This window comes from Phaeoacremonium minimum (assembly GCF_000392275.1).
Source record: "Phaeoacremonium minimum UCRPA7 unplaced genomic scaffold PA7_03_scaffold_496, whole genome shotgun sequence".
NCBI classification, from domain to species: Eukaryota; Fungi; Ascomycota; class Sordariomycetes; order Togniniales; family Togniniaceae; genus Phaeoacremonium; species Phaeoacremonium minimum.
In genome coordinates this window covers 1,276,511-1,301,121 of record NW_006921398.1, presented here as the reverse complement: position 1 = coordinate 1,301,121, position 24,611 = coordinate 1,276,511, and the positions used below count along the sequence as shown (strand labels likewise).

Genomic DNA, 24,611 nt, shown 5'->3' with positions numbered 1-24,611 from the left:
CAGTTCAGCGAGGCGGGAGGTGGTCCTGGTGCTGAAGAGGTCATGAGTCCACGTCTCGAGATAGCTTCCCCACTGCTAGGTGTTGGACCGTCCCAACACCCACCACGGAAGTCGAGTCTGGAGCCCTTGGCCCCAAGCATTGCCCAGCAGCTACAAGATATGCAAGGCCTCCGCTTATCTACTGGCTCACCAGCGAGCACTAGATCTAAAGGGAAGGACCATGACGATAAGGGCCCCCCCGTCCCTCCTAAGGACGTTTCCTTTGGCCCTGCTTCACCAGGCTTCAGCTCAGATAGCATCCAGGAGTCACCGATGTCCCCAACTATGCCACTACACCGACCACCGCCTCCAGAACCAGAGCCTGAGCCCACTTTGGCATTCGATTTCCACAGGTTTCTCGAACAACTTCGCAACAAAAAAGCCGATCCTGTCGCAAGGTATTTAAAGTCATTCTTGTCAGAGTTTGGAAAGAAGCAGTGGATGGTACACGAGCAAGTGAAGATTATCAGCGACTTTCTCGCTTTCATCGCGAATAAGATGGCGCAGTGCGAGGTCTGGCGGGACGTATCTGACGCTGAATTCGATAATGCGCGGGAAGGTATGGAGAAGCTGGTCATGAATAGACTCTACTCTCAGACATTCTCCCCGGCAATCTCACCACCACAACCGATACCTGGCGCAAAACCTAAACGCAGAGGTGGTGAACGGCCTATGGGCCCCGGTCGAAGGGGACAGCATCAGGAGGATGTTGAACGTGACGAGATTTTGGCGCAGAAGATCAACATTTACGGTTGGGTCAAGGAGGAGCATCTCGATATTCCGCCTGTAGGTGATAGCGGGAGGCGTTTTCTAAGACTCGCTCAGCAAGGTATGTATGAAATATCCTGTTTGTGCTACGATGCTAACCGTAGCAGAGCTCTTGAAGATAAAATCGTACCGCGCCCCTAGGGACAAAATCATATGCGTTTTGAATTGCTGCAAAGTCATTTTTGGTACGTCACTGCGATTGCGCTTGGTACTCGCTGTTTTTCTACCCTTATGCTGACCCGAAGAAGGCCTCTTGAAGCACTCCAAATCAGATTCATCAGCAGACTCGTTTATGCCCATGCTTATATATGTTGTACTACAAGCGAATCCAGAACATCTTGTTTCTAATGTCCAGTACATACTTCGGTTCCGTAACCAAGAGAAACTTGGTGGTGAAGCGGGCTACTACCTTTCATCGCTCGTAAGCTCTCCGAAGCGGTCTACTCTTTTCGTTGGCTAATCAGAGTAGATGGGAGCCATTCAATTCATCGAGAATATGGACCGGACGACTCTCACCATCACGGACGAAGAGTTCGAGAACAATGTGGAGGCGGCAGTTTCAGCCATTGCGGAAAAGCATCGTCTCGAGTCTCCGCCTCTCTCAGCGCAGTCAGAAAAGGCCTCGCAGACTCTCAAGCCTCCTACACCGGGGGAATCATCATCTACTCGACCTTCACTAGATGTAGATCGCCCTGCTACACCAAGACGCTCAACGTCTTCTAATGAAGGAGGCTCCGAATATGACGAGAAGGCCGCTATCAGTGGGCTTCTCCGGTCGATTCAGAAGCCTCTCTCCAGCATCGGTCGAATATTCTCCGATGAGCCGACCGCTGGCCCGAGTACCAGTGCTCGCAGTCCCGCCCACACACCGCAGCCAGAAGGCTTATCTCCACGTCCCAGTGGGGATGGGTCACGGCCAGCTTCGGGTCACCAGCTTTCTGCTGAGGAGGCTGCCGCTAGACAAGCCAGCGCCGAAGCAGCAGAGGCACAACGACTACACCGCGCAGAACACGCAAATGTTGTCGAAACACTAGCCGGCATGTTCCCAGATCTTGACAAGGAGATCATCAGCGATGTTGTCTATCAGAAGGAGGGCCGGTATGTAATCCTTTAATTCCCTTATCAGTTCAATGTGCTAATCCACTTCCCCAGTGTCGGCCTAGCTGTTGATGCATGCTTAGCGCTGTCATCGTAGTCGAACAGTCTCAACGAGCGGAGAGTTATTGCAAGGCGGAGTCTACTAGAAAAGTCTATCATGAAGTTTAGGCCAGATCGGAGTGCATGCATTGGCGGGAGTCTCATCTAATCTTGTTTAATGGCACATTGCCTATCAGCTATACCCCAGCACTTCAAGCGATCTATTAGTTTAATAAATACACAATAGACTGCAGTCTTTCTGCATGATAATGTTTAACTTCTCTGCGCAGTAACCACTAATCACAAGGTCGCGCTTAGCCTTGAGATGATGATTCTATATCAACGATGCGCAAGCAAAGAAGTCGTATCTAAACTCGTCTATTAGGTTTAGCCATATAACTTTACGCTTATACACGGTAACTGGGTAGTGACTTATAACACTCTATGCCCGACACCCTCGCCCAGCTCTAGCAAGAAGATGCAAATTATACGCTGTATCAGAATTAGCGATTACTTTGTATATTATGTAAGGTTAAACATATTAGATATTTAATCCCGTAAGGACCGATATCTTTTGATAATCTGCTTGGTGAGGGTCTCCTTTCCATTGCTCTCTACATTCTAAAAGTTACAGCTCAGTCCCCATGTCGCATTCTGTGGATCTAAGGTCTGGATCTCATGCCTTATCGAACAGATACGAGGTTTCCCCTTCTGGGACAAAAATGTATTTAGCCGACTTAGTACAGCAGCTCTATCCCTCAGCTCTTTGTGTGTGTCTAAACCATGGAACATGGCAGGTCTTCCAATGATGGCTCCGGATATCCCACTCGAATCAAAATCAAACACTGGTATCTTTCATCACCAGTGAAACCTGGATAATCTGTCTGGACCAGATCGAGAAAATATACGTCTAAAAGGTGATCTGACTTGAGGGTTGGCGAGTTGTAGCAGTTTGTAGCTATTTGCACATGGTGACTCTAGTGGAGGTGTACACGATCAAGCAACATCTATTTCGAAAGCTCATAACATGAGTCGCTAAATGGGCACGCATACACTCCCTCCCAATATGTGAATGTCATGATATTGCAACATTCATTTGACAGGCCCGCACAGCCTTTCCTGCTTGTCACAAAGCTTTGGAGGTCTGCTGCAGATTTTCATTCAAGAACCACAATCTTGCTAATGATGAGTTAAGATTGACTTTATAATACTGAGTCTTGACCAAGGATGTTCTAGTATTGATGTGACCAGGTTTCTTCTCTCTGTTTGCGTACGTTTCTCTGCATGTGATTAGTTTAAGGAACTTCCGTGGATCCTAGTGTTGTGTGAACTTGTGCGAAAACCCCACTTGAGACTCTATGTAAGGAGGCAAGCTCCTCGAGGACAATCCAATAGTGTTATGCAATAGGAGCTCAAAGTTTGGACTTCTTGTGTTGACTTCCTGATCTACTGCGGTCTTTCTCTAACCAATTGTCATGTCATAGAACGTCATCTTCTGCTGTAGCCAGGTCTGCTAGATCATATCAAACGAGTGAAGTGTACCAGTTTTGGTTCATCGTTCACTCCCAAATAAACGACCGAAACTGTCTCGAAATATAAGCCCGCCATTGCGGTTGTCAGGCGGTGGCATGTTTTAGTTGGAGAGCGTTGATAGTCGGTGAAGAATGTCAGACGGGTGGTTGTTGAACCGATACTATTTATGACTGAAAACTTCAGCTAAGAATATCATGATAGCTGTCTCATGTAACGACTATATACGTCATATGCGAGTTTGTTCGAGCGCTAAGCTCAAAGCATTCCCCGGAATATGTGTGCCGTGGCTGACTTCGCCTCAAGAGGTTGCTGATCTAGAGTGCGGCTGAGATTGGTAGCCAATGACAGATCAACATCCTGCACGAGATGCCGTTAAGCCCAGGGCTGATCCTGGGGTTACCTCCCCTTAGCCCCACATGCCATACCTATGCAACATTGGATAATGAATAATACGTTGAATCAAGAATAGTTAAGCTTATCGCCAGCCGACTGGTGATCGCCTGGATCGACATGAAACGCTACAAGATGTCAAAATTTCTAATTGTAGCACAACTAAGCAGCGCTCCTCAGACAGTGACCTAGAGTTGCTGATGGACCTCATGCGCTCAGCGGCGTTCGAGTCCGTCTGTATGACATCGACAAGGCATTTTTTTGTATGATCATACCTTCTTCTTCGTGATGATGGCTCCATAATCCCTTTCAGGTGTGAACATCATGGCGTCATACTCGGATGGAACACCCTAACCTGAGGACATCTGGGATAGCAGAGGAGGGATATTACTCCGAGGATATATCTCGAATAACGAGACGCAGAAGTATAAAGACGAAGGAAATCCGCTGCGGTTGCGTTGAAGATGCATCAAACTCGAACAGATAAATCGACAAATCAGTAACTGACGCTCTTCTAAAGCAAACCCTCAAATCCATCATGAAGTTTATATACATATCCATCATCACGGCGTTTGTCATTCTCGTTCAAGCGGACAATGCTTGGTACGTCCCATCACGGAACATAACTTGCAGTGGCCACGCAGACGGTCACATTGCATGCGAATCTGGCCATATCCAGGATGCACCCGAGGTATACAATCATGTACAGCTTACATGACCTAGACTTAGGCATGCTGATCAAACTCAAGGTGCCCCTTACACACCCCGATTCTTCACCGGCCATTCGTGGTCGAGAGGCGAATCCTCTCGAAAAGCGTGTCACTTGCAACATTGACGGCGTGACTCAGGGGCTTGCTTGCTTCACTCATTGCTTCGGCATTGGATATTGCAACTCCCATTGTGATGACAACAATATCTGTCACTGCACCTGCGTAAGTGTTGAAATTTATTCTGCCGTTAGGCAACTTTGAAACCATTCAAGAGACAGGTTTCCCAGTTGTGAACCTGCTCTCGGACCATCACCAATGAAACCCTCTCATACATTTCATAGTCTCAATGAGCAGTCACTAATTGAATCATTTATAGATGGACGAGACGCCGTGGTATAATCCAATTGTCTGCAGTAAGACTAGCTGCGCTTGAGAGCATCGGCTTAGTGTTTGTAACACGAAGATGGATAAAACTGGTGTAACGCGATGGGAACTTGTGCAACAGCAAAAGAGCCTAGAATGAGAGGCTCAAATCATTCTTTCAAGTACTGTATTGACACTGAAATAAAAAAGCTGCCAATTTGCAAATTTCCTGCTTCCTCAAATGACCAGGCCCATCCAGTAACGTGTGGATTACTTTAGACAGCTATGAGCTTCTATTCGTTTACCTTTGAGCATTTGGTCCATACATTATGCTACTCATTCTATTATATTAGAATAGTTTCATGGCGTGGATTGAAATTGGACAGCAGGGTCAGTCTGCTGATTGACCGTATTGAGATAATCAACAGCCCTACACACATGTCTACACATAGGAAGACGCCAAGGCCAATAGATGCGAAATGCTGCATTCTTCGTGTTTTTTCTCGTTCGTAGGTAGTAAACCGCCTGGTCTGTACCAAAGGCACAGACTTCATTCCCGACTCTTGCGCCAAACTTAGATTCCTGATCATTGCTTACTCATACTTCGCGCGACAATGGCTATACAGACCATGTTCTCATCCAATATTTTAGAGAATCAGGCTTTTGATTAAGGAGGCAGACTAGCGATCTATACGTCGGTTGTCATTCAAGCCCTAGAGAGCACTTGCTGATAATGAGGAAAAGGCTGACTCTCCCCTGACAACCGGTTGAAGCCTCGTTATAAATATATCTATGATGCTAGTGAGCATGATTTTCTTCAGCTCTCGCCAGATTAAAGAATACATTATATGTAATTTGCAATTGCTATTGGTCGAGAGACTACTAGAATTTGGGCTTACCGGTCAGGCATTATCCTGCTACGAATTAATACAGGCGCAGACCACTCATTTTGTGTTGACTACCTGACCCACTGGCGCTACGTTATCCATTGTACCATAGCATTTACTATCGCTATGACACGATGGCTTGAGTAACTATAACCTCGGTGTTTCGTCTGGAGAAAAGGAGATTGATTGTGAAGCATGGCTAACTCCCAATCGGGCAGGCCGAACCGACAAGCTAGGATGTATGCTAAGCTTACCGATCTACCTAAAGCTTGTTTCAAAGTAGTAAAGCTTTGCACGGTTCTGCCCGCGATTCAGGAGCGGGACCTTGTCATGCAAACCTCTTATTGGGAATGAGGATAACATCGGTAATACGATGACGTGGGTACTACGCTGGAATGTGTGGGGATGCAGCCAACTCCCGGCTTGGCCGGCACCGGAGATCACGAGGCGAATTCATGTGTAATGAGATTGAGTATTCATTACTAGATCTCCTCCTGGATACTGTTCTTGTTGAATTTAACAGTCTCGTCTCTCGCCCCTGGTTTACGCGTTGAATATTTCAACTGTATCCTGTTGACCTTTTCGTTCTTAGAAGGGCCTAAGACATACAATGGAGACCGCTGAGAAAAATTCTCAGCGACGGGCCAGCATCGCGGAAGATGCCGCAGCACTCGAGAGGCTCGGTGTTAAACAGGAATTGCAGCGTAACTTCTCGAAAGTGTCTATGCTGGGTTTGGCATTTGCTATCCTGAACAGCTGGACGGCACTGGCTGCATCGCTCTCCTTAGCCTTACCCTCGGGCGGACCAAGTGCCATTATTTGGGGCCTCATTGTTGCAGGCATCTGCAATTTGTGTCTGGCAGCTTCACTCGCCGAATTCTTGTCTGCTTATCCAACTGCTGGAGGTCAATATCACTGGGCTGCGATCATCAGCTGGAAGCGATTCAGCCCTGCCATCAGCTATACTACAGGATGGATCAACGTCGCGGCTTGGGTGTGTCTAACAGCGACGGGTGGCCTCCTTGGTAGTCAATTGATCATCGGTGTCATTGCACTGATGCACCCTGATTACGAAGCTCAAGCCTGGCATCAGTTTCTCATCTACATCGCTTACACACTGATTGCTTTCTTCATCAATGCTTCTGCGAACCGGCTTCTGCCGTACTTCACCAAGGCTGCTTTCTTCTGGTCTATAGCCGGATTCGCTATCATAAGCATTGCAGTCCTTGCGTGTGCCACACCATCGTATCAAAGTGGTTCCTTTGTGTATGGGAGCTTTATCAACGAGGTCGGTTGGCCTGATGGGTTAGCGTGGCTACTTGGACTCTTGCAAGGAGGTAGGGTTTCAGTCGCAAACGTTTCTCGACCATTTTATACTGACGCGCGACTTCTTTAGCCTTTGCACTCACAGGCTTTGACGCGACCATCCACATGATCGAAGAAATACCTCGTCCACAAGTCGAAGGGCCTCGCATTATGCTCTATTGCATCGGCATTGGCATGTTCACCGGTTTTGTGTTTTTGAGCTGTCTGCTTTTCGTGCTGAAGGATGTTGATGCCGTGATCGAGTCTGCTGCTGGACCACTATTGCAAATCTTGTACGATGCTACGGACAACAAAGCCGGTGCTATTTGCTTGCTGATCTTCCCTCTGGTCTGCATGCTCTTCACCACAACCTCCATTATGACGACTAGCAGCAGAATGAGCTATGCATTCGCACGCGATAGAGGCCTGCCTTTCAGTCGAATCTTTGCTCAGGTGCACACGGGTCTCGACGTTCCGCTTTACGCTTTGGTTTGGACAACAGCATGGGTCATTATCTTCGGCTGCATTTTCTTAGGCTCATCTAGCGCCTTTAATGCCATCGTGTCTGCAAGTGTGGTAGCTTTGGGAGTAACCTACGCAATTCCACCTACAATCAACTGCATGAGGGGTAGGAGAATGCTTCCCGATACTAGACCTTTCAAGCTCCCTGAATGGTTTGGATGGACAGCAAACCTCGTGAGTCCCATTCGAATGAAGAGATCGTTTATTTGTCTCGGTGACAATCTTGCTAACCTCTCAATATTAATAGGTTGGAATTGCTTGGACACTATTGACCACAGTCTTATTTGTTTTCCCGCCCGAGTTGCCTGTTGATGCAAACAATATGAACTACTGTATAGTTGCCTTTGGCGTCATCCTGTTCATCGCAGTGTTTCAATGGATTATCGATGGTAGGAAGAACTACCATGGACCGCATCTCGACGTGGATGGTCTTACTAAAGGTGCTGTAGAGGGGATCACTGGGATTGATGGCGAAGGTAGTGACTCTGGTACTATGACGGAGATTGAGCCTGCATCAAAAGAAGCTAGAGTCCTTGAATGATCACACTATGATTCGTGGCACTGTCATACTACCATAAAGCAGTTGTCTCATATATAATCACTGTCAAAACAGACTCTTCTCTTCAAGCCAACCAGCATATAAGAACTTCTCGAGTAGACTCATTAATTATCTTGATATCTATCAATTACCAATCTCCTGTCACTAACATAAATAAGATAACTCTCTCGTTGACACAAACCGCCAGCAAAAGCCAGCAAACAATTACCATAGATGATCTATGGTGAGCTAGCACAGGTTGATGATAGACATACATAGAGTAAACGTCATCGAACAAGCAACATGGATGATTCATGGAACAGCTGAATGCAGTTGGTGATAACCATATATAAGTGCAAATACATGTATCTAGTGAAGGCCTCGACTTTGTCGTTGATGTTCATCAACACCAGACTGGTGAATACTCTCGGGACACACTCGAAAGTTCGCACGACCAAATGTCAGCTGGTTCAGTTTCATGTAGCCATCATCCCTATCTTCCTTATTCTCCCTAATCATGCGCAGCAACACGACCAATTCTCTGGGTTGGTCAAGTCCGGGAAGGGTAGGTTCGGCGATGACTTTGTTGATGTTGTTCAACTCGAGGACCCCATAACGAATCTTATTGGCGTATGCTGAAAAAGCCTTACGTGTGCCTGGGAATACCGGTGGTACTACAACAACTAGGCGGATATGCAATCGCTGACCCCAGGTTTCGTAGAGTCATTGTAAGCTTAGGACGTCTGTGGTGAAACCATCAATCCTTACAGAGAGAAGCTCGATAGTCATTCCATCTGCAGCCGTGTTGAGAACAGCTCTTATCTCCCCAACCAAGGCTTGCGCTTCGCTCAATGGCCATTTGCTTGCGACTCGCGCTCGAGGTAACGACACAATGAGGGGTGCGCATTCAGGTCGAAGTGCTGACCATGCCTTAGCGACTATCCCTCTACGGTCAAACATGCCTTGTGCACCATAAGTAGGAGGAGCCGAGCTTACTCTGATGAAGGAAATGATAATTCTCTTATAGTCGTTCGGTGGATGATCCACGAGGCCCGCCTCAATATCTTCGCCGTTGAGAGTGAAGAGTCTCACAAAAGGTCGATTCGTCACCCTGCCGTTTGAGCCACCAGCGCCTTTGTGCTCTTGGGCAGATTTGCCTTCAAGATGTTTGTAGGCCTTAGTCCATTTTCCATGCGAGGTCCACACATCCGGTCGCAGCTTGTAGAGTTGGCGGCCAGACTGGTCCTTGTACATCTGGAGTAGCTCCGCATCTTCGTTTTCCATCTCGTCTTCACTCTCGTCTTCGATTTCGGCATGCTTCCGCTTGGTACCAGAAACGAGTGATTGCCCTGAAGTAAGACGCATTAGTATGAAAGCATGCATTCATCATGTAATCGGACTTGCCATCGGGACCGAAAAGCGCTTGAACTTGCACCTTGATAGTATCTGCTACCTTCAAGGCTAACTGGATCTCAACCGTCTGTTCAGAATCGGTCAAGAGCACGCCAGACACTCCCGGCTCCTTCAGGAGTTCTGCCAGCAGAAGGCGCACTCGTTCTGTTGCCATTGGAACGATCCCAGTGTTATTGATACAGACTGCGCAGTCGGAACGGGGATCATGGTTTGTGAAGGATTGTCGTAGGATGATGCATTTAGCCCTTAGGTTCTGCCCTAGCACGTGCACCTTCTTTGACTTGTGAGATGCAAGCGTGTTGCATTGGCTGACGAACCTGGGTCGTGCTTTCCCCCGCTGGCCTGGAGTGACTCTGTTGTGGATCATCCACGAGGTATCCGCTCTTCAGACATGTATCATCGCTCCTTCCCATCTACGAACGAGTAGAATAGTAGTTTCATGTGAGTTGACCAATGCAGAGGAAGAATTACCCCACAGGGCTGGTAGTGGTGGGTGCCGGCCAAAACATCGCAGTGACTGGGCAAGCATTGGGCTTTGTTCAAATCGACAAAAACCTGTTCTCATGGTCAATTAATACGTCTACAGCATGCGTGGGTGACATACTAGTATCAACGGGGATCTTTGATGCTTGGACGCCAAGGAGCGTGCCTGTTCTTGTGATAGGTATCGAGAAACGAGTAACTCGTCCCTCAGGAGCCACGACGGCTTGATGTCTTGTCCAGGCTGAGATGATACGGCAGTAGATGCGTAGAAGAGAGGCGAAAAGATAAATTGAAGCAGGTCACCGAAGCGTATCTTACATGATGGCGAAGAGGGAAAGATTGGGTCACCGAAGCGTACCCCAGACGAGTTGGACAGTTTAAGGTCATGTCCAGGACCATATAAGTCGTGCTTAATAGGGTGATCGAAAGCCACGTGGGACTGAGGTACACGCGGTGTCCATCCACGAGGCCTTCTTCAATCTTGCCTAGCAAAAGGGGAGTGAACTAGGTCACCGAACCGTACCTGTGTTAATGTTGTGGGGGGTGAGGTAGTAGATCGACGAGGTGGTACCACAAATGCCGTTCAACGTCTTGCCCAGGAAGGTGCAGAAGATATATCTAGGTATGAGCAGAAACATCCCTGGGAGGTGTGAAAACATTAGTTTACTTTACCTTTCCGACCTACCAAATTGTACCAATACAGCCACGAGTGGGAGCTGTGCAGAGAGGAAAGCACAAAACCAAGGGGCAGGTATCAAAAGATAGAGGCGAGCAAATGATGCTCACTCGATGATTAGGTAGTCACCAGGGGAACCCACGCGCGAAGGTGTGTGATCAGACTGAAGCCGATAAATGATGACTCAATCGCGACGTGATAGATCGATCTTCCTGGTCGAGAAACGTTCGTGATTATTTGGTGAAACTATGCCAAGCTGGGACCGGGCTTTGAAACTGAGCCACATGCAATTTTACTTGTTTTGCATCCAGTTCGGAGCCTTGGTGTTTTGGCTCGTCATGCTCCTGACGCAACGGTCCGCGCAGCGATCACTCGAAGATCCTTGAGTAATTCCAAAGACGCCAAACTCATCTGCCAAGCAAGTTCACTAGGTAGATTCAAAGGAGCAATATGTGGAAACGGTGACTGTGGAGGGAAACCTAAAGAAATTGGGATGAGTTGCCGGGAGAAAGGTGGGAAGGCAGGCGAATCCTCGAGATCACAGGCTCGATTAGGCAGACTTCGGACGTGTTGACAAGAGGACGCGCCTGCCAGAAGACATGTCTTCGATGACATCATGCGTGGTATGTTCTCTATCAAGCAAGGCTTTTCTGGAGGAAATGTGATAAGATTCAGACCTTTCTCAATAGGACGGCTTGCCTTTGCAGTGCTAGCGACATGATGATTTTTGCAGAGACATGATATGCAACAAGACCTGCTACTGCTCATAGCAACATAATGCTTCATAGTGAATATCCAAAGCACTTGCTAGGACGACCACCTATCTTTCATTGTGAAGGATGACTGCTAAAAACTCGCCGAGTTGAAGCTGATCGGGGACATGTATCTGGAGCTCGGCACGGTAAAGTGATCTTGACATCCCTCATTTGCCTCATTGGGTGCTTTTCCCTTTGGAGGGAAGGATCTCGGTACCTCATGCGCTCATAATTTGAGATGGTGTCCGCAACACGATTGCAGGCGTCCACCGTTATGACCATGAGAGTGAGACCAGTGTCATGAGGATGATAAGAACAAGGGGTCAAAGCACAACGGAAAGCCTTTCGTACCTATTGGCCGTACTCGTTTCTATGCCACATGTGTTGCAACATAATCCTGCAGAATAAACTAAAACTATTATGAGCCCGGGGGAAGAGTGTGATGTAGAGGAGGTCGGAAGTTGGGCGGTGAGCACCTGCGTCATTGGAGATGGGGAAAAAAAGTTACTTACTTGCCTGTTCCTGACTTGAAGCTGTGAGAACAATTATTGTTGTTTGACATAATTCATGAAGACTTGGGGCGTAGGCAGAAGTGCCAAGTTGCTGGGGGGCATGCCATGTTTACCTTTTTACATAAAGCTTGATGAAAACAATATTTCGTTTAAGTCATAACGGAGGCTATGATTTGCTGATTTAAAAGCTATATTGATGATTAGCATCTTCTCATAATTAAGAGAAGACAAGGGAATCAAAAAAGAAAAAAAATTACGAGATAGCACGGCCTCGTTTCGATCGAGGGCTGAGTGAATGTTAATCTTAAGCACGATTGGACGAGGTGCATGTGTGTGGGGGTGTACTCACTCCTCTAGAGTTGAGAATTAGTGAAATGTACTGACACTCGATTGGTTGCCAACATACCCGGGTTATGAGCCCGGCTACTGAATGTTAGTCGATGCCAGTCACGTGGAACTTTTAAAGACATACCGCGCTTCCGCTGCGCCACCGTGCTGTGGTTGTCATTCAGCCCAAATAAAAAACCTATGTTAGAACTGCAAGTTTGACCCAGTGGGGTTAACGCTTTCAGTGGCAATTCAATTGACGTTGAAGGAAACCATTGTTCACATAACTTGCAAGATATTAATCTATCATTCAAAAAGCTATTACTCTAATAAGTCTATAACAGAAAAATCAGAGCCAAATATATTGTTCAGTTGGAGTGTAAGGAAGCGTTAGCAGGTAATAGCCACTGCTCTGGTCCAAAACAATGAGAGGATAGAGGGCTGCCTAACTTCTAGCACCCTAGCATACCACACTGTAGGCTCACTCCACCCAAACTTTTCCCCCTCGATCGAAACGAGGCCGTGCTATTTTTCTACAATTTTTGATGATATCTTTTTGTTCTGGAGATATAGGGGTTCTTTATGGGCAATTTTTGTCGATTGATGCATATTGAGAGCACTTTGCTTAATTTTAGAGCTTTAGGCTGATTCTGCAAACAAAATACTACTTCCATTCAACCATTGCAAGTCTCGGAAGTATTGCTGTATGTGAATGATGGTCCTCCTTTTGTGCGCCTTGGAGGCTTTAGATGGTGTTTGGAGAGCCGCACCCACTTTCGGACTGAAGGTTAAAGGTTAGTGGGGCCCTGTCGTCCCAGTGCGCTGGGTGTGTACGCGACTGCCCTAAATTCACTGAAAACTGGCAGCCAGCACGACTGCTCCTTCCTGGTAAAAAAGTTTAGATGTCACTGAATATGGATTCTATCTCGTCGAAGTTGATGCTTTACCACTCGATTGCCCTGGGAGAAATGAGGGACTCTAGAACCCCCACAGACATGCACACTGAAATATATTTTCATCCTGGAGGAGACGATTCGACAACTATCAGACGATGACTACCTATACTACTGGTAGGCACCGGAGAAAGCGCGAATCGCTGTCTGAACGTCACGCAAAGCATGCGCCATCCCCACTGTCAAGGCAATCAGTCGAGATATGGAAGCAGACCGTAATTTTGTGCCAGTTGATTTGATTTGACGGAGGAGGCCATGGTGCCATGGTGGGCTCGCAACAGCAATGGTATTGGCGGCTGACAACGAATCCCCATGACAAGCAACCTCGAGAATAGAAGCCTGGAACTGAAACGTTTATTGCCCTACGATTATGCTTCCTTAAAGCGAATAAACAGAACCCAAAATCCTATTCATGAATGTTTGACTAAGTTTGCGATGAGGTGATAAAAAGTAGTGGTGGGCTAGCGTCGTATAAATTTGCAGCTTCTTCCTGATTCATTGCTCTTACTGCAATAAAAATTCCGAAAACACTGGCAAATATCAACCTACGATAATATCTTGAGAGGTTTCCTAGGTAAGCAACGCCACCTATCAGGTAATCAACACTGCAATGATCGTAAAAGAGAATTGATGGACAAAGCCCAAAATTCCACCATCCTCCCACAGTAACCCCACTGTAGGGGGTCGGATGCGCACCTTACAGGGAGGGGCTCTGCAATCACAAGGCGCCGCCCCTCCCTCAAAAAAATTTGGGTGGAGGCCTACCTTGGGCACACCATAACGAAAAGACCTACACGTCCCGCCACCACAACACGTAGCATCAATGGCATCATGTGCGGTATATGCGCTGTCGTCTCTTCGCGTGAATCGCCATCGATAAGTCACAATCTGAAGAGGCGGCTGTGCAATCGCGGGCCAGATCACCTAGGAAGTCACGAGGAACGCGTTGATGGTGCTGACGGCGCTGTGGCATACCTATCATTCACATCCACCGTCCTGTCTTTGCGCGGGGATCATGTTGCAAAGCAACCATTTGTCAGCCCCGACTCTGCAGACTGTGTCTTCTGCTGGAATGGCGAAGCCTGGAAAATACATCACCACGATGTGGCGGGAAACGACGGCGAAGCCATCTTTGGACTGCTCATGAAGGCTGCGTCATGTGCGAGCGGTGATGGTTGCGAGGATGCAATCCTCAAGGTTTTGCGGTCTATCGAAGGTCCCTTTGCCTTCGTATTCTGCCACATCTCTGCAAAGAGGTTGTATTTTGGCCGAGATCGACTCGGTCGAAGGTCTCTTCTGATAAAGAAGGACCCAGAGCAACTATTGCTGTCGAGCATCGCAGATTCAACCGACTCCGCATGGAAGGAGGTAGAGGCCGATGGCATATATGCAATTTCTCTGGATTCCCTGGGAGATAATGAGGCATCACACGTTGCAACACTATCTAGATACGACTGGATAGAGAGCGCGGAGGGGAACCTGGTAAGTGTGCGCTCCCATTTCATGGGTCTTCTAGCTAGTCTTGAGGAAGTAATACGTGCTTACTCCTCTAGCTCTCTAGTATTGGCTGTTTCAATACGGACCTACCTACAGGAAGTATTCCCAAGTCCACTGAGGCATCTGCGGTTGGACCACTGCGTGAACGCCTTCGTGAGTCCCTCAGGCTACGTGTTTTAGATGTACCAACTCCGCCAGCCCTTTGCGAAACAACATCAAATTCAACAGTCGCAATACTATTCTCAGGAGGACTGGACTGCACGATACTTGCCAGGATGTGCCATGATCTCCTGCCTTTCAACCAGGACATTGATCTCATCAATGTCGCATTCGAAAACCCGAGGATTGCAGCTAATGCGAGAAAGTTATCGAGCACAGATGGTAGTGCTGTTACAATCTACGAAGCATGTCCTGATAGAGTGACAGGAAGGAAGTCTTTCTGTGAACTACGAGCGACGTGTCCTACACGGAGGTGGCGTTTTGTTGCTGTAGGTCTTCTTCTCCCCGTTTCTTACGCGCTACTCATGCATGGGGCAGGTGGATGTGCCATATGAAGAGTACTCCAGCCACCGTGCTGAAGTCATTTCTCTTATCCATCCTCACAACACAGAAATGGATCTTTCAATTGCGTGTGCATTGTACTTTGCAGCGCGTGGCCAAGGAACATGTCATATGAACTCCAACATAGACGACCGTCAACCAAGTTATTGTACACCGGCGCGAGTCCTGCTCTCTGGGCTCGGCGCAGATGAGCTCTTCGGTGGCTACGTGCGTCATGCTACCGCTTACTCCCGACAAGGCTATCCAGGACTGGTCGATGAGTTGAAGCTCGATGTAAGTAGACTTGGAAAGCGAAATTTGGGCCGGGATGATCGCGTCATGGCTCACTGGAGCAAGGAGGTGCGCTTTCCATATCTAGATGAGGCGCTTGTAAAATGGGCCATCGAACGTCCTGCTTGGGAGAAATGCGATTTTGCGAACCAAGAGGGGCCTACCGAACCTGGGAAAAGGGTCCTGCGACTTGTGGCCCTTGAGATGGGGATGCCTAGCGTCGCTGGCGAGAAGAAGCGAGCGGTTCGTTGAGCTCCGGTACCATCTCGTCCTTGGCTTACTAACTCGTCGCAGATTCAATTTGGATCGCGGACGGCAAAGATGGAGAGTGGTCGGGTCAAAGGGACGACATTAATATCATGAAGCGGTGAGTTCCAAATTGTGATTTTGGTGAACCCGAACAGCCTTAGCTCCTGGTGGTGATGATAGCATCAGATACTTCCGAGCCGGAGGGATCGATGCAGCTGAAAGCATCGTGCTAGCAACTGCGCTGTTTCTTTGAGAAACCCTTTGCTGGCCGATAATCTGCACCCTCTGGCAATGACGTCGTAAAGGCAAGTCTGAGCCAGGATAAAAAAGAGGAGCCTTTCGATTAGAACTAACACACTGAACCTGAGAAAGCTGACGTAGGCTGTTCAGTCTGGGAGATAATACGGGCTTACCCGTAAAGTTTACAAAGCCGTGCCGGAAAAGCCGCCAAGGGCACCTGTCAGGTTATCGCGATCGGCACTCAAGTGGTGGAGCGGACAAGGGGCAATCAGCAAGCGATGATACCACAGATCACATTGGGCTGTTTCACGTTTTAATCTGGTCTTGGCCCCAATTCAATTCGAGCCGCTTACAATCTGCATTACAACAATGTCTATTTAACGAAAGGAGGGCATCATGCAAAGTCTTTAATCCAGGTCACCAAGGTAGGAAGAAAGCTTTATCCAAATCGTCACTGACACACACCCATGTACAAATTGCTGTGCAGACCTGAGCGTGGGCGTCACCCTAGCAAAAGCTAAGCTGCTAGGGGCCGTTGTAGAAGCAGCAGGGCCTAGGCCCCACCGAATCCCCCTGGAGCTCAAACGAATCTAGGCTTGCTTCGACTGCCAGAACATGGGGGAAGAAACTGAGGCTTGACTCGATATAGATATCGTCGAGTTGATCTTCAAAACATTCTGCCAATGGGATTCCCTTCAAATTGCTTCTCTCTTAACGATGATGCTAGTTGATTCGTCATTTCCATGGGGCTTCTTCTTCCCTGCATCAGCCCTGAAGTATTAGAAGCTTGAAAAGTTGGCTGGCGCCTCCATTTCTTCTTCTCTTCAGTTCCAGATGAGACGATACAACTTGAAGCGACGCAACCGTTTGAGGCTCTGTGCGGAATAGGCAAATGAGCCGTTTTGAAGAAAGCATATTGCATAGCTGCGTTCAGGCCAAGAATCCTCTTTGTGCCGCCAGATTTTCGTCTACTCACTTTGAGGGCGCTAGATGATATCTCGAGGCTCGAAAGGTTCAAAGAGAGCGCCTTTGGAATCTCTATTGAGTAACGCATCAAGCCCACTACCATCCTGGGCAAGTGCTGTGTGTTATGATACTGCCCGAAAGGTGCGAACAGTGTTGCGCCTAGTCTTACAGAAATATGGCGATGGCAGCAGTAGAGGCGCCGCCAACTGCAGCGCCGATTCTTAGTCGGCCTGCAAATGTCAGCCGGACCTCGCACTTCAGTGAAGGGCTGGTGGACAGCTATGCTGCGGAGTCCATATATCAGGCCTCTTCAGATATGCACCATGACAGCTGCCATCTACGAAAGTGGATGCGTGTTTTCAATGCCCTCGTGCATATCACAGTTTGCATTCTACTTCTTATGAATATGGCCGGCTTCCTGGCTGAGTTTCAGGGGACATATTTCAAGTATATGACGTGAGAATCCGGCTCCTCTGAACCATCGGACATCAAATCTAACGTTCGTGTTAGGCCACCAGCAATTGCCGTGTGTGTACTATTAAGTTTTGACAGTGCAATTGACATCCTGTCTCTCGTCCGAGTACAATGGCAGTGGGGTGGCGGGTCACTCTTCTTACGCGCCGGTTGTGGGTTGGGATATTTTGCCGCCTTTTTGATCTACGTTACACGTGGATCAGTCTTTCCAAGCCAGTACTCTTACTGGGGCTTCGACGCGAAATACTCTGGGCCTGTTGTGTATGCATTCTTGTGGCTCATAAGGTAAAGCAGGTTCGACACTTTGGTCGCTCGATTCTAGCTAATATGGTCTGTCGCAGTGTTTGGGATCTAGTGCATGTTGGTTTTCATAGACAGGCGCTGGGAAGCGACGCAAGGACGTGCCTTGTGGCTGTCCGTTCAATGCGAAGACGACTCTTCAGTCACACAGCGGGCGCACCATGGTTCGCGTGGCTTCGAAGGCCCCGGCAAAGAACGAATGATCGGGTTGTAGATCTGGAGCAAGGCCAGACGAATGGAAGCAATTCAGCCCTGTCTGAGAGGCAGTCAGAAATGAAAATGGTGAGCACGACAACTACTACGATCTCTACGAGATCGATTGACGAAAGCCAATCAAGTGATCAAGAACCGGTCGAGATACGATCATGACAGTAGTGAAATGATACAAATAAAATCAATTCAGCTCTTCCTTCTTTTGTCTATTGCATCAAAGAATGATGTTGATACACTATGCAATCAGCAAACTCACGTTATTGAGCTCTGCAAACACAGCTACCAAAGCGACGAGGTAAGACATGCTTCAAAGTAGGTACAACCCTGGACCAATCCTGGACGGACCAGCACTGAAGTAGCCTTCACCAGTATCAGAACGTAATCGTAATGTCTCAGTCAAAGTTTTGCGGCAAAGATAACGAATCGCTTTCGAAACATTCATTCAAGGCATGCTCCGAATGCCGTTCTCCTCGATCTTTCTGCCCCTCTCATCATACACAATGACGCTGAATGCCTCATAATCGTTGCCATCGACTAGATGACGATCGTCATCGAGCTCAGACGGCAACATGCTATACAATCCTTTGCCCGGCTTAGGCCACGGCGGCGCAAATGGGGAATCCTCTCTATCATCTGCATCCTGATCTCCATCCTTGGACTGACTAGGCCCTTTGCCGTTTTTCTGCGGCGACTTTCCCTTCGGAGACGACTTGCCGCCATTGGATTGAACGCGACGAACGAAATTTATAGGGCCATTTGGATTCGCCTCGGCGCGGCTGAAAAGTCCATCAGTCGATGATCCTGCAAAGAACGACTTTGGCATGGTGGATTGTCGCGGTGATGCATCGTCAACGGGGAAAATGGGAAGGTCTGGGTATAGCTCAACAGAAACCATGAGCAGATTGAGCAACTCCGTGTGTGATAAGTTAGATAGATATGCTCGTTTCTTCAACCTGCGTTAGCCTTCATGGGCTTCTAATTGACGCTGGTACTTTCACACTTACCTGCCCAATTGGCCTTCCTGACCAACTTCCCCTAACCAGACCCTCAGAGGATGGTTTCTTCTTGACCATTAACGGAACCCGCTTTGCTTGACAGGCTGAGCAGAACCAGTTCTGATTGACGTTCTTGATGACTGAGTCATCGATCCATGGATCATGGCATCTTTGGTGCCATCCATCATTGCATCCATCACAGAACACCATCTGATTGTTTGATGGACTAGACATGCGTGTGCACAACTTGCAGAGCGCTTGCTCCTGGGTACGCTTGCCATAGTTGAGACGCTTCTTTGCCGTATCCATCGCTGCTGGATTGTACGCGGTCGGCTTGAGTACCTGCCGGCCAGACTTAGTCGTGGTAGGCGGTGCCGCAACTTTGTCTGAATTGCCACCCGCATCCTCGGCATCAGAGACCGACGAAAGGCTGCTGCCGTCGTCGTTACCCCTGCCTCTCTTGCGTTTCGTGCCGGCTCGGGATGAGCTCCTTAATGTTCTCGGTCTCTTCAACGGCTTTTTCCCAACACTAGGTTTGTTGAGCACTGCTTTCATTGGCAACCCTTTCCCGGTCAAGCCAGCGGTGACCCTCCTGATAGCACTCTCCTTCAAGGCTCGGCTGGGCGCACTCAATGCTTGCCCCTCCGTCCCCACAGACATACTTTGACCAGGCATTTGGAGACTGCTGGATACGTTCATAGACATGACGATACTTTCTCGAGCCTTCTCATATTCAGCTGGCTTGATAGATGACCTGGCGGCAGCAGAGGTGGATGCCGACGCCAGCGCCGAGCTCAAGCTGCTCGATTCCCCTTTCATTCTCTTCAGTATCATCTGCGTTGCGGCCGTAAACTGCGGCACATAGGGTGGTCGGGTGGGAGACAATGCCGAGGGCATCACTCGACGGGCTGGAGGCGGTGGGGTGGCCGTTGCAGATGGGACAGCAACAGCAATAATCCCAGCATCAGCACCAGCAGGAGCTGGGCTGTGCGATTGCTCTTTAGAGGCTATTGCCTCGACATCGCTGACAATAGGGTCGTTCATTGTGCCAGTTGAAAGCAAACCTAGAATACTGAAACATAGACTCTTGCTTCTTGATCGTCTGTGAATTGTTGCGTCAGCACCTTCATCGTCAACCTGGAAGCTAGCCCTATTGAAGCACTTGAAGTCATACCTTCCCGCGCGTAGAATGGGGCTGAATTGGCCGAATTGAGGCTCGTTCTCGGGTGTTGGGCTTACAAGTTAGAATATTCGTTGGTTTGGTCAACATTGAAGAGTGGCTCGTCCTCCAAAGTCAGATCACGAAGGTTCTCTCCGACGGCACGTGACCATCACATGACTCGAATGACCCACACGCGGACTTCTGGATTGTGCTGGACATGGTCCTTTTTAAAACCCTGAAGAAGTATATTTCTTATCATCATGCTACCTAATTACACCTCTATCTCTCAAGTCTTTGATTTGTGGTGCATCCAAACCTAGGTGGTCCTTGAGAACCTCATCTGTATGTTGTCCGAGTGTTGGTGGTGTGGTTCTTAAGCCGGGCTTGCTGTTGGAATATTTGACCGGCGTGTTCACCAATTTGATAGGTCCGCATGTTTCGTGCTCTGCTTCAATCACCATGTTTCTCGCCTTCGTATGCTCGTGATTGAGGGTGTCTTGGACATCATTCACGGCAGCATATGGCATTCCCTTTCCTTCGAACACCTCCAGCCACTCCTGGGTGGTCTTTTGTGTCGTGATCTTCTCAATTTCTGCTTCGAGTTCATTTCGATTGGCTACACGTTGCGCGTTGATCTTGTATTTGGGTTCGTCTTTCCATTCCGGCCGACCAAGGCCATCGCACAGGATGCCAAACAGCCGGTCATTTCCTCCGCCGAACAGGACATCACCGTCTTTAGTCTTGAATGCTTTGTAGGGTACAATGGAAGCTGAGTTGGTATTAGTTTCGACTATCATTCTTGTATTGTGGCGCAGAGACTCACGGTGTGCTGTGCCCCATCTTCCAGTATCTCGTTCGCCGCTGATCAAGCAGCTACTGGCGATATTTGCCAGTGTTGCAGTCTGACAATCGCTCAAAGCCACATCGAGGTGCTGCCCCTTGCCCGACTTGGCTCTGGCTAACAGGGCAGCCATGATACTGTTGCTCGTGTACAGGCCGGTTGTCAGGTCGGTCACGGCCACACCGACCTTCACTGGTGGGCCGTCGCGGGCGCCTGTGATGTGCATAAGGCCGAATTCAGCCTCAACCATGACATCGTAACCCGCTCTCTGCGAGTAAGGTCCTGTCTGTCCATATCCTGTGATCGACGCGTAGATCAAGCCCGGGTTGATCCTATGGATTGTTTCAAAGTCGAGCCCATACTTCTTCAATGACCCCGGGATGTAGTTCTCCACAAGTATGTCGCATTTAGCTGCCAGCTTATGTAGAATGTCCACTCCAGCCGGGTCCTGGAAGGAGAGCGCCAGCGACTTCTTATTCCGGTTTACCTAGGCTCAACGATTAACAGCCATTCAGCGATACAACTTGGCGGTATAAATCGCTCACGCCTAGGAAATAGGCAGACTCGCCTGGGCCATCATGGCTTGATCCGGACGTGTATTTTGCATATGGTGGACCCCAGGCTCGAGTGTCGTCACCACGAACGGGATGCTCGATCTTGATAACCTCGGCACTTGCAGACACGCCTTCAGCATAAAAAATTTAAGGAGTCAATTGACAACCACTCACCCCAAATCCCCCAAAATCTGGGTACAGTAAGGCTAAGATCCTATCAGTCATGATTGATATCAAATCAAGGAGATATATACTCACGCCAGCGAGGACTCTCGTCATATCAAGCACCCGATAACCTTCGAGCGGAAGAGGCCCTGCCGTCTCGGAGAGGCTTGCCAAACCACGGCGGTACCCCGCAGGCCGCTGGAGCTTCGCAATTGATGGTCGACAACATCCCAGCAGAGCCCGAGAGGACCGTGAGATGTTTGACACGCTTGAGGCCATCGTGTAGTGAGTTTAGACACCGCAGATCCTCAGCGTTGATATCTGCAGGTCAAGGCAGACCGCTTCGTCTTGAACTTGAGATGAAGCCAGAGACGGGGTCCGACCCCGTCGCCCTAGGTAGCTAGGCCTGCTGCTACCCCCTGGACCTTAGTGCTTTCGGTGGAGCACGGAGCTCAATCACAAGCTCCGATGACGCCGTTAGATCCCCACCATCTTAGCATTCCGGGGACACACCTCACTGGCGGTACAGCGGCATTTGCCGGCGGGAATTGGACACTTCACTTTCGACGATAACGGGTCAACAAAATGCATGTTTTCTTGGCTTCACTGTAGGTATCATCTATACTTCCTTCATGATCAAAGTTGATTTATCTCTGCTCATCAATGGCTGGCTGATCACAAAAAGTGGCCACCATCGATTCTCGGAGCCCTTGATAGCTTAGATAGCTAAAAACCGCCTTGATAGCTCATACATACAAATATCCCAATGGTTTTCAATCAGCTCTGTCTGGCCAAGCATCATATAGTCCTTCGTAGATTATTACATCTCCAAATGCCGTCTCGCCAGATCCTTCCTGGAAAAAGCGAATTTCCTTTGAGGAATTATACCAAGACCTGTTGAGTTAGCGGGTGCTTCCAACTTCCAAGACACATCTATCACTCACCTAGCCCAAGTGCCCAAGGCAAACCTGCTGTTAGCGTGCACCTCGACGACTGCATTATCGACTATGATAGTCAAATCAAGTGTTTCTACTTCTTCCTCGCCAGCCTGGACGACGTCGAACAATCGCAGTTTGCCAGCTTCGTTTCTTGAATCAATGTCATTCGTGGTTAAAGCCGCCGCGCTTGTGTTGCTCCGGTCGATAATGATAGACTCGTTGGAGAATTGGTAGTAAATTGTCGTCGACTCATACTCAGAAGCCAAGATCTGGAAGCCCGCTTTGAGATCGCTTCCACGAGCTGACTGTGGAAACTTGAGAGACGTCTTGAGAACATAGAACTTGGTATCGGGCGACTTCTGAAACGCTGCAATTCCAGAGGCGTTCACTGTTCGGCCAGGCTCGGTGGATGTCGTGCCGTTCAGCAGAGCAGCCAGCGGCTCTCTCGCAATCTCCTGTTTGAGAGTGGTGAGCTCCAAGACACCAGAGGTATTGCTTGCTATCCGCCATGACCCAGTTTCCCGTGAGAGGTCGTTGTCCACAACATTGCTGATTTTGCCTACGCTTAATTCTCGAGGGAGTAGCAGAGCACCTGTCCAGTTCTGTTGATTTGTCGCAGGGTCAAGGGTACCATAGAAGTCGCCAGTAAGCCATACGTATGAAATGAACCGATCAGGCGCACCGCTCTTACTTGACGCCAGTGAAGACGCTGGCAGGACTTTTCCAGCCGCGGCATATGCAGATGCGCCCCAGTCCAAACGTCCAGCCATGGTAGGCGTGAACTTGGCAGTGCCGTCCTTCAGAGAAACGTTGCCGGCTGCCCACAGCATGTCACGGAAGTCTGAGACCTGCGGTACAATAGGATCGAGCGACCATTCAGCACCTAAAGTGGTGAACACTTCACCTTCGGTATTGTATCCATCTTGGTCAAGGCTGAATACGTTACCGACTTCAAAATTGAAGCCCCATCGTCCAGCCCAGTCACCATTGCCCCAAGTTGAGTTCGCGGGTTCATGCCACCACTGGCCGAGCTCTTCCCAATATTGGAAGTCTGTGTCGTATTGTCGATATAGGAATTGGCTGGGACCATCGCCATGCACACCACCCGATATAATCACATACCAGGTACCCTCATCACTGCCGAGGAGCGAATCCAGCTGCGCGTTTTGAAAGACGTAGGGATCGCGGAAGCCGGTCACGTTGACTGCGAACGGCGGAGAGGGGATGACGGGTCCTTGTTCAAGCTTGGTGAAGTTACGTCCACCATCAGATGAGACCGCTAGAGATTGCGTCTCACTTCCTCTAGTGTAAGCAATGGTCCACTGAATGGGCAAATACGACACCGAGGTGTACAGCAGAGTTGGTTGCCCCCCAATACCACTAGGAATGACTGAGCCATCAAAGACGGCAATAGGGTCGTTCACACCGCCGGCAACGATGAATGGGGCTCCGTCGGGATTGAGATCGTGGTAGGTCACAAGATCATCGGTCGTAGCCCCGGCAGCACCACTGTGTAGCCAGCCAACGTGGAAGAGACCCGTTTCTGCATCAGTGTAATGCATACACGGATCTCCTATTTGACCAAATGGAGGTAAGACATGCGCTCTAGGTCTCCATGTCTCGAAAAGACTAGAGTTTGCAAGAGTTGAGAGGTTTGGCGGCGCCGCATTGTAGTCTATTACAGGCGGCTTACCTGTGCAGTTGCTTTGCCTGGCGGCAATGGCTCCGGCGGCAACGATTGGTGACAGCTTCATGACAATTGACTTAGACGCGAAGACAACCCTGGGCCAATAATATTTCGAGCGATCGGAGTCAGCTCGGGCGATGCATCTGCTTATCTATATGTTGAATGCTCTTGAGCCCGGCGCCACAGCC

The 24,611-nt window shown here is 48.9% G+C and overlaps 2 protein-coding genes across 2 annotated transcripts; both read right to left on the bottom strand.

The window, feature by feature from the left end:
• Positions 1-20,501: 20,501 nt before the first annotated feature.
• UCRPA7_7030 (putative -transferase family iii protein) lies at positions 20,502-21,912 on the bottom strand (the record flags this gene model as incomplete). The annotated part of the gene is made up of 5 exons (XM_007919565.1): positions 20,502-21,007; positions 21,062-21,566; positions 21,625-21,751; positions 21,808-21,839; positions 21,892-21,912. 5 exons carry the CDS (start codon positions 21,910-21,912, stop codon positions 20,502-20,504), a joined length of 1,191 nt encoding a protein of 396 aa, XP_007917756.1.
• An 826-nt stretch (positions 21,913-22,738) lies between these two features.
• On the bottom strand, positions 22,739-24,298 carry UCRPA7_7029 (putative extracellular invertase protein; the record flags this gene model as incomplete). The annotated part of the gene is made up of 1 exon (XM_007919564.1): positions 22,739-24,298. The coding sequence occupies one exon, from the start codon at positions 24,296-24,298 to the stop codon at positions 22,739-22,741; it is 1,560 nt and encodes a 519-aa protein (XP_007917755.1).
• Positions 24,299-24,611: the final 313 nt, after the last annotated feature.